This window comes from Rhinolophus ferrumequinum, chromosome 25 (genome assembly GCF_004115265.2).
Source record: "Rhinolophus ferrumequinum isolate MPI-CBG mRhiFer1 chromosome 25, mRhiFer1_v1.p, whole genome shotgun sequence".
Taxonomy (NCBI): domain Eukaryota; kingdom Metazoa; phylum Chordata; class Mammalia; order Chiroptera; family Rhinolophidae; genus Rhinolophus; species Rhinolophus ferrumequinum.
Genome location: NC_046308.1, coordinates 20,524,674 through 20,535,289, shown reverse-complemented (window position 1 = coordinate 20,535,289; position 10,616 = coordinate 20,524,674). Strand labels below are relative to the sequence as shown.

The 10,616-nt window shown below is 42.6% G+C and overlaps 1 protein-coding gene across 3 annotated transcripts in view; it reads left to right on the top strand.

Annotated features, from left to right (window-relative positions):
• Positions 1-3,385: 3,385 nt before the first annotated feature.
• PISD (phosphatidylserine decarboxylase) overlaps positions 3,386-10,616 on the top strand; it is a 38,792-nt gene continuing 31,561 nt past the window's right edge. Inside the window, exons 1-2 of one of the 3 annotated variants that reach the window (XM_033097247.1) lie at positions 3,386-3,498; positions 10,521-10,600. In XM_033097247.1, coding sequence (XP_032953138.1) covers positions 3,434-3,498; positions 10,521-10,600 — 145 coding nt within the window. In that variant the 5' untranslated portion in view covers positions 3,386-3,433. Of the gene's footprint in view, positions 3,499-10,520; positions 10,601-10,616 lie in introns of those variants that run through there. The other 2 variants (XM_033097249.1, XM_033097248.1) reach the window with 2 other exon arrangements.

Genomic DNA, 10,616 nt, shown 5'->3' with positions numbered 1-10,616 from the left:
TGGAAGCCATGACCTCTGCTCCTGTGGATTGGCTAGGTACTTACTTGTCCCCTTGCAGCCTCTGAACTCATTGGCAAGCCCTCCCTGCCTTTCCCACAAGGATTTCCAGCTCTCCAGCAATCCCTCTGTATCTTTCCCCACACATTCCAGGACAGTGTGGTGAAGGAAGAAATTTCTCTACCCTCAAAGTTCTTTCTGCTTGTCTAATAATTAAATCTACACGAGACTGATTAGATTAACAAGATAAAAATGACCAAATTTAATTACATACATATATAGAGAAACCCCACCTATACCAGAGAGTTAGAATCAGAAAGGAGAAAATGAGGTATATATGGCATTCTGAGCTAAGAATGAGGTAAAGCATCTTGGGGCTTCAGTGGGGAAGGAAGTTCATTCACAGGATGATAAGAAGAGCAGATGATCAGTAACTAGCAGTTTGCTCTGCCATATAGACAGCCCATAAGAAGTTATTTTCGGTGGTAACTCTTATTAAGGGCAAAACCCCTGATTTAAATTCTTTAAGGGAAAGGTAAAAATTTCTTATGAGCCTGCAGGGTTTCGGCTGCCTTCAGCTCTAAATAATTTATATGCCTAAGTGGCACATCTTGGGGTGACTCATTCTGAACCCCTACAACAACTAACCTCATCCAAATCCCTCTGATTCCTCTGAGTTCTAGTCTTGGTAGTAGCTGAAGGTCAAAGAGCAGAAATAATCCCAAGGAGATACTTTTCCCTCTTGATGAACTACATCCAACTCAGCCTCCTACACGTTTTTCTTGAGGCTGTGGCCAGCCCCCACCTCTGATGCTGTTGTCATTCTGAATGATAGGATAGAGGCCTCCAACTCACTCTCTCTATGTGACCCTGCAGGGTGCTCTATACCAGGGGTTAGCAAACTTTTTTGTAAAGGGCCAGATAATAAATACTTCAGGCTTTGCAAGCAATATAGTCTTTGTTGCAGCTACTTAATACTGTGGTTGTAGCAGGAAGGCAGCCATAGATGATATATAAACCAGTGGGTGTGGCTGTGTTCCAATAAAACTTTATTTACAAAAACAGACGGGGATTCCTAGTTTGTCAACCCTGCTTTGGAGGAGCACTGTCTCTACTTGGACTCAGAAAACTCCTCCCACCAGGATTTTACCAGTGGACTCACCAACCCATGTGTTTCTATATAGGATGACTTAAGGGGAAAATGATATAAAATCTGTCAACACATGAAATCCACATACTGTTTCCTTACCCTGACCAGAGGAGACCATTGTCAACACAAGAGTAGCTGGAAGCTCCTAGTCCAGTAACACATCAAAAGCAGCTGGGAAGTAGCCAGAGGAGTCTGGAGTAGAGGGTTTCACTTGATCATAGCAAATTCCCTCAAACCTATCTCAGGCAGCTACAGTGTTTCTTCCTCCTTTTAATACCACTAGAATCTGGTGTGACAATACATGAGTTGGAAGAAAGAAAGACTTCATTAAAATTAAAAACTTCTGCTTATCAAGAGACTCCATTAAGAATATGAAGAGATCAGTCACAGACTGGAAGAAATACTTGCAATACATATATCTGACAAAGAACTTATATTCAGAGTATATAAATAACCCTGAGAACACAATAATAAAAAGTCAAACAACCGAAGTGGGAAAAAAACTTGAGCAGACATTTCATGAATCAAGACATATGAATGATCAATAAGCACATAAAAAAGTGCTCAACATCACTAACCTTCTCGATAATATAATTTAAACCATAATGAGGTATCACATCACATCCATATATTGGTTATAATTAACATTGGTGAAAATGTGAAGCAATCAGAACATTGCAACAATCATACATTGTTGGTAGGAATGTAAAATGATACAACCATTTTGGAAAACTCTTTGGCAAGTTCTTATCAAATCAAACATCTACCTACCCTACAACCAGTAATTCCAGTCCCAAGAGAAATGAAAACGTCTATTTTAAAAAATACTTGTACAAGTAAGTTTACAGCAGTTTTATTCATAATAACCCCAAACCAGAAAGAACTCAAATGTCTATCAATAGGACAAACTGTGATATATTTAGCATATAAGGAATATTAGCAGTAAAATAACTGAACTACCAATATATGCAACATGTTTAAATCTCAAAAACATTATTCTGAGCAAAAGAGGCTAAACACTAAAGAGTACACACTGCATGATTTAATTTTTATATGAAGTTCAAGAACAGGCTACATTAACATAGGGCTAGAAGTCAGAACAGTAATTGCCTGTACCTGTAGTTAGCAGAGATTGTATGGAAGAAATTGAGGAAACATTCTGGGATAATGGTAAGGTTCTATATGTTGCACAGCTGTATATGCATTTATCAAATCTCATTGAATTATCCTTAAGAATTATGCATTTCTGTGTATGTAAATTTTACCTAAATAAAAAAAGGCAAACATACATGTTTTAATCTTTATAGTAACCATTAAAAGACTAGTACAGAAATTATATCTAATCAGTTAACAGATGGGAAAGAATGGAATAATTAAGAAAGAAACTTGAGGGGCTGCCAGATGGCTCAGTTGGTTAGAGCGCAAGTTCTGAACAACAGAGTTGCTGGTTCAATTCCCACATGGGCCAGTGAGCTGCGCCCTCCACAACTAGATTGAAGACAACTAGCTGCCGCTGAGCTTAGGGACAAGACTTGGAGCTGATGGGCCCTGGAGAAACACACTGTTCCCCAATTTAAAAAATTAAAGAAGGAAGGAAGGAAGGAAGGAAGGAAGGAAGGAAGGAAGGAAGGAAGGAAGAAACTTGATATATCCAAAAGTAGGTGAGAAGAAAGAATATAGAGCAATTTGGTCAAATAGAAAATAAATGTAAGATAGATTTAAATCCAAATCTATTACATGTCTGTAAATATGACATGTAAAATTTGAAGACATAATAATGGAAAAAGACATACAAACACTAAATAACAACAAAATACCATGGCATAAGTGTATTAATATCAGATGTGGCTAGACTTTAAGGCAAATAGCATTAGAGACAAATACGTACATTCATAATGGTAAAAGGGGCAAACCCAGAAGGATGATGTAATAATCTAGAATTTGCATAAACATTAAACTATATTCAATAAAAACTAAAAGAAAAAATAAACAAGTATATATTATAGTTGGAAATATGAACACATCTCTCTCAACTGGTAACGCTGCGCCCAGGCCCTGGTTTAGCAGGGCACGAGCGGTCATCTCCCCTACCTACCCAAACTGGCTTTGGAGGTGCCTGAAGCGCTAGGCTGGTGGGGCGGGGAGAAGCTGGGGGAAGAGCTCAGTTGACCCCGCCCTCAGACTCCCGCGTTCCTCATTGGCCCCGTGAGCTCTTGGCTCATGACATCACATGCGTGCGCTCCTCGTGTGAAAGGGGGCGTGGCCCACCAAGAAGGAGGAGACAAAATGGCGGCGTCCATGGGGCATAGGTACCTGAGGTTGCTGCACGGGGTCACGCCTTGGCGGAACAGGTATGGTGCTTGAGATGGCTGCCTCGGGGCGGGGGGCGGCCTAGGCCAAGCGGGGTCGGGAGAGCGGAATCGTTTCTTTTTCGCGGGCACACCCTGAGGAGAGCTCGGGTGGAGACGGAGCCACCCACCTTCACCTCTAGCTCGGCAGCAGGTGTGACTGCCTTCACGTTGGGCGGTCCGGGTTTGGTTAGGGTCTGGCCTAAGCGCTCTCGCTTTGCCGTTTCCAGCTAGGTGGGAGTGCACAAGGGACAAGAAAAAAGAAAAGATGGAATAAGTTGCGTGCTTCAGTCTCGAGAGTCGAGGCAGGACTGGACGCCTCGTCTAGGGATTCGTGATCCTGAAAGGGCGGTGTGATAATGTGAAGAGCACTGGACTGGGAGTCGGGTGGCTTTCACTTTGGATTGTTCTTTGAAGCGAGGGGATTGGATTCGGTAATCTCAAAATAGTCTTATGGAATTGGGTTCTTGGTTACTCTGGTGACTCCCAACTCTTAGGTTCTTAGAGCTGGAAGAAACCCGAGGAGTCATCCAAATCCAGCTCTTTTTGGAGTTGGCCAAATTGAGGCTCTGAGAGAGGAAGAGACTTGCTCATTTTCACCCAGCCATTATGTAGCAGAGTCAGAACCGGGACTGGGGTACCTGTCTCTCATGCAAGGGTTTTTCCCTCAGGCTGCCTACCATGTCGGAATTTATAATTATCCCAAATAGCTTGGTAGCATTGGGACTCTCAAAAAATGGATTAAAATGTTGGTAGGTGTGACTCAGAGTCAGCTGCCTGGTGTCATTTCAAAGAAGGAAGGTTTGAGAGACTCACAGTACTTTCGTGTTTCCAGTAGGGTTCCCTTTATTAGGGTTGACCAAAGTGTGTGCTTTGACCTGAGGTGACCTATCATTGTAATTTTGGGAAGTAAAAGGACACTGGATTTGGACTGAGAGGGAACAAAAGCTGTCATTGGCTTTGTCATGAAAGCTTAACTCTCCCATTATTAACTATTCAGAGATAGTGTAGCTCTTTCAGGAGGGGACTCGGCAGTGCAGTGGTAACTTAGGATTTTGGGCAGGTGGGTCTCTGGTTTCAATGTCATTACCAGGTGTGCTGCTCTAGTCAGCCATTGAAGTCTTCTAAATTGTGTAATGAGTTGGAAAGACTGAAAAATGACACTCCTAAAATAGTTTCTAAAAATTATGAGGAGGATGTACTCACTGTCATTAGAAAAGGGGGGAAAGTCGCACTTTAGTACCAATGTAGGTAGGTAAGACTGGATTTAGGTGCAGTGGTTAGAAGGGATGAGAATTTGTGTACAAGGAGAGCTCTTAATTTTCAAAGGTAGTACATATCAAGACAAAAAAACTATATTGATACACACAGAAAACGAAAAGATAACATTTTCTTCAGTTTTAAGTGAAGCAGCGTCTATGAGATATAGATGAAAGCCTTGTATCGCAGGAAAGTTTTTCAGAACTGGGTGATTTGTGACAGGTGGTAGAACAAAAAAGCAACATCTTGGGTGATAATTTTGGGCCGTGTTTCCCTAACTTGTTGGATAAAAGGACGGGGTGGATATTTATAAGAAGTAGAGGTTCCCAGATATATCCCCACCCAGCTGCCAAATTCAGATTCAGCAGGTGTAGGCTACAAGTGCCCCCAGACGATACTTAGGTTCAGGCAAGTATGGACATAGTACCTAGGGAGTGGTTGCTGTTGCAAGACTTTCGTTAGGAAATATTTGTGACATTGCTACCACTGCAAACCATGGTACCAGGAACCATGGGGGATGGGAGGAAAGAGAGGAATTAAAAGATATATTTGAGGGTGGCTGGATGGCTCAGTTGGTTGGAGCGAAAGCTCTGACTAACAGGGTTGCCAGTTCGCCTCCCACATGGGCCAGTGGGCTGTGCCCTCCACAACTAGATTGAAGACGACCAGCTGCCGCTGAGCTTCCGGAGGGGCTGAGCTTCCGGAGGGGCGGCCGGATGGCTCAGTTGGTTAGAGCGCGAGCTGTCAACAACAAGGTTGCAGGTTCAATTCCTCTCGCATGGGGTGGTGGGCTGTGCCCCTGCAACTAAAGATTGAAAATGTCAACTGGACTTGGAGCTGACCTGCGCCCTCCACAACAGTTGGCACTGATGTGCCCTGGAGAAAACACACTATTCCCAAATATTCCCCAATAAAAATTTTTTTAAAAAGAAAAAAAGATATATTTGAGATAGGCCTGTGTTTAAAGAACTTTACAGTTTAGTAGAAGACAGAGGAAACACACTACTGATGTTAAGAATATTTTATAACTGTGACAATATGGGCACACCAGTCAGCATGGGCACTGGTCATAGACATTTGATATGGTCATCCTAGCGTGTGCCAGATGAATATCAACTCTATATTAGTTTATGTAACAGTAATAATAATAAATAAGTAGGTACCAAGCCCTGGCCTTAGGGTTTTATATGATGGTCTCACTCCTAAAGAGGTGTAGGTCCTGTTTTCAGAGGTGGAGAAACTGCAGTTTAGTATTAGTTAAGAAATTCCCTGAGGTGACACTGCTAATAAGTGGCAGAACTGAGATTTGAGCCACGTGATCGGCCCCGAGTGCTTAATCATGGGCGTGTAATTGTCTGCTGGTCCACATGGCCTCATGAGTTCACGTGGAAGAGGCATCTAGTCTTACCCAGTCATCTCCCTGGGGCTTAATCTCATTGTTGAGATTATAGTCCAGTGAGAAGGCAGTAAATAATTAAGTGAATATATATTTCAGGTGAGCGGTGCTATGAAGAAACAAGGTAATTAAGGGATTAGATATAGAGTGCTTGGGAGGAGCAGCTCTAGGGTATGTGGTGCTCAGGAAAAACCAAAGTGAGGAAACATTTGCACAGAGATCTGAATGATCAGGGATTAAACCACTGTCATGCAAGGTGTCATGTGGTCCTGCTCCCCACGTAAGAACGCAGGATACGGTGAGGCCAAAAAGGAACACCCACGGAGCCATAGATAGGGGAGTCAGACCACTATATTCTCGCTAGTGGCTGGGTTGGAGACACAGGAAGCAGGAGCCACACGATCCACAACCTGCTGTCCACTTGTCTCTGTCAACCAACCAACCCCTGCTAACTGCACTCCGCCGTGCTAACTGCAGTCCACACTTGCCAGCCACCATCTTCTTGCTCGCCCCCAGTTTGCTGCTAGCGTTGCCACGGCAGTTATATTAGTGGCCAATTAGTGGTTACAGCTGACGGCCAACTAGCCACGGCTGATGGCCATCCAATCACAGTTGATGGCCATTTACTACCTGAGCCAGCACCTTTCCACGTGAGGCCGAGAGCCTGGAAACTGCACTCCTGGCTGTGTCCCCACAACCGCATACTAGAGGGGTGTGTGCCCGGCAGAGCAAATACCAAATGCAAAAGTGTAGCACAGGTGTGATGTGGCAAGAGGAGTGAGAAGGAGAGGGAAGGCAGCAGGAGATCTGAGAGTTCAGCAAGGACCAATTATGTAGGGTCTGGTCTTTTGGTTTTGAAAAGATCTCTCTGGCTGTTTTGTGGTGAATAGGATATAGAGGGCCAAGAGTGGAAGCAGGGAGAACAGGCTATTGCAGTCATGGGTGAGAGATGCAGTCTTGGGCTAGGCTTAGAGCATAGGCACACGCCTCATTTTATTGCACTTCGCTTTATTGCGCTTCACACATGTTGCCGTTTTTTACAAATGGAAGGCAAGACCCTCCATCAGCAAAAAGATTACAACTTGCTTTATTGTGATACTTTGTTGTGGTGGTCTGGAACTGAACCCACCGTATCTCCGAGGTGTGCCTGTGATGGTGTCGATGAGAAATAGGTAGATAAGGATACACTTTGAAGATACAGTATTCATGCCTTGCCAGTGGCTTCCTCGTGGCTAGTGAGAAAGAAAGGACTTAAGAATTAGTCCTAGCGTTTTGACCTGTGTAGCTGGGTGAGGGTGGTGCCTTTTTCTGAGGTAGGGTACAAATTTATAGTAACAGGTAACCCCCAGCATCTTAGTGACGTAACACAAGAAAAGTTTATGTTTCGATCTTGTAAAGTCCTACTGGGCGCTCCTGATAGTGGGGAAGCAGTGATTCGAAGACCCAGTCTCTTGCCATCTTTAACACATAGCTTCCCAAGGTCTGCATGTTTGTCTGCATCAAGCAGGCTGAAAGGGGAAAGCCTGGAGGTGGATGCCTGGGAGGTCTGAATGGTCCTCACATTGGTTAGAACTCAGTTCTCTGGCTACAACCTCCTGCAAGGGAGGCTGGGAAATGTAGTCCCTTTGGTACCCAGGAAGAAGAGGAAATGGATTTGGTAGACATCTGGCTAGTGTGCCACCGATGGACACCTCTGGGGGAGGAGGAGCAGGTTGAATAGGAGTTAGGGAGGGTCAGGAATTCTGTTTTGGACAGACTCAGTTTGAGATGACTCAAAGTGGGGATGTTGGGTAGCCAGTTGAAAATATGGATCTGGAGGTCTCTGAAGGAACAGTGAGGAAATGATCAGTATCTGGCTATTTAAAGATGGGACTGGATGAGCAGCTCTAGGGAGAGAGCATATATGGAGAAGAGGTCTGAACCTTGGCAAGGCACCAGTTTGAAGTTGGGGAGAGATCAGAGAGGTAGGAGGAAAATCAGCGTCCCGGAAGCCAAATGAGGAATGTATTCCAAGAAGGAGAGAGGGTGACGGGGTCAGAAGGTACAAACTTCCAGTTATTAAGTAAGTCCTGCGAATGTAATGTACAGCATGGTGACTACATACTTGAAAGTTGCTAAGAGAGTAAATCTTAACAGTCCTCAGAAAAATTTTCTTCCGAAGAAGGATGTTAACTAGACTTATTGTGGTTATCGTTTTGTAGTATATACAAATATCAAATTATGTTGTGTACCTGAAACTGAGGTGATGTTATATGTCAGTTATACCTGGATTTTAAAAAAAAGGAGAAAGAGATCAACTGTGGCAAATGCTGAGAGGTCATATAACAGGAGGCCCAAGAAGTGTGCATTGGTGATGGCAACATGGAGGTTGGTGATAGGAACAAAAGCCTGGTTGAGTGGAATTAAGAGAGCGGCGAGTAGGAGGTGAGGAAGTGGTGACAATGAACATACCTCTTTTGAAGAGCTTCTTATGAAGGAGAGCAGAAAAGTGGGTGGAAACTAGAGAAGGATACGTGGTGGACAGTGTTTATGTAAGATTGGAGAAAGGATAGCATTTATATGGGGATAGGAGTGGTCCAGTCATAAAAGACAAACCGATGCAATGGGGCATTTGCCAGGCATTGCTCCAGGAGCGGGGGCTGCAGTGTGGGAGAGGGGAGCTGCGTGTTCTCAGGCAGGGCTCTGAGGGCACGACCCGTGCTCGAAACACCTGAGTGCAGTGCATCCGGTTACAGTGGATAACCAACTACCTCTCATTTGTACTTTCTCCAGCCATAAAAAAGCCTTATTCAACAGTCTGCAAACATGCTTTCATTTTTAGTTGGGAGTTCAGCATTAATTCTGGAGCACAATACAGCAGTGTACAGAAAACAACAATGTACCCTTTAGTCAGTTTTTACACTTGTTGTAATTCTGTTTGGAAAGCAGGGTTTTAGGCTTTTAGCTGTTGTGGGTGGGAGTTTCCAGTCTGAGAGATGAGCATTGTTCAATGCTGAAAGAGTGGTCATATGCTGAAACACGCCCTTCGTGTTAATAGCTGTGCATCTTTCTGGCATTCGGGGTGGTGATTATCAGGGCTGTATACTTTTTCCCCATACAAACCTTATTTTCCTGTAGAAGGATCGGGTTCATCACTGTAGCTATACTTGCATCATGTTGTGGGGGTGTTATTTTAAGGCAAGAAAATTTCATGTGAAAAAATGAAGGGGCCTAAATTTGATCATGTTTGCAGGATATCTATATAAGACATAACTACTAAATATCTGAAAATAAATATAGTATGAAAATCTTAAGTGTAGTTCCATTTTCCACAAAATAGCAATTTAGATATTTATAAGAAATCATTACTTCTATCACAAAGGGCTCCACGGAAAACAAATCCTTACTGACAGTTTCTTTACTTTAGATTTCAGGGCAATATATGGGGAAACTGAAGCGCTGTCTGAATTGAAAGTGGGATATTTGCTGTTTAATTAAGGGGATCCAATTGTTAACCAAAAATTCATTAATGCTTTACTTGCTGGCACAGTCACTTATTGCCACTGGGGATATGTCCAGTTTCCCCAGGTGACGATGAAACAAAGAGAAACAAACTTAATCAGAGAAACATTTTCTCAGAGATTAAAACTATGAAAATAATTGGTAATTTTTTTCTCAAAACTCTTGAAACCTATTCACTCTGTCAGAGTAGCTTTTGTGGCAAAGTAGCCATGAAAGATAATTCAAAAGTTCTAAACGATTTGAGCCTTCCAGACTTGAAGTAGATTAGAATAAATAGTTCAATGTGGTTTCTTTGTGTCCTTTTTTCCCCAGGACATTTAAAATTTCAGTCACCTGCAATATTTGATTCTTTAATGAGTAGGGGTTAGATATTTGCAAGGCTATGTACAGCTCTTTTGTGTTGCAGAAACATGGCTTTGTGTCAGAGCACTGGCTTTATTTCATCTTATTTTATGCCTAATTAAGAAAAAAGTAATTTTTATTGTGAAATAGTTTCAGATTTACAGAAAAGTTAGAAAAATAGTACATAGAATTCCCGAATACCCTTTACTCAGATGCCCCAAATGTCGACTGTATTTGCTTTATTATTCTCTCTTCATGTGTATATGTGTATTTCTTTTTTGGTTTGTTTCCTGAAACACTTGAGAGCAAGTTAAAGACTTGATGTCCCTTTACCTTTAAATATTTCAGCCTTTTCCCCACAAGGACATTTTCTTACATAACCACAGTACAATGGTCAAAACCAGGAAATTAATATTGATACAGTACTACTGTTGACTCTATAGACTGTATTCAGATTTTGCCAATTGATTAATTTTGTTTGAATTTTAAGCAAGATGTTTCATGCTTCATTTTTGCTTGATTATAGCCTCCTTCACTGTGAAAACACTGCCCTGAGCCATTTCCTACAATCCTTACGGAAGCTGCCTCTCAGAGCCTTTTCTACAAGTAAGTAGCAACCGGA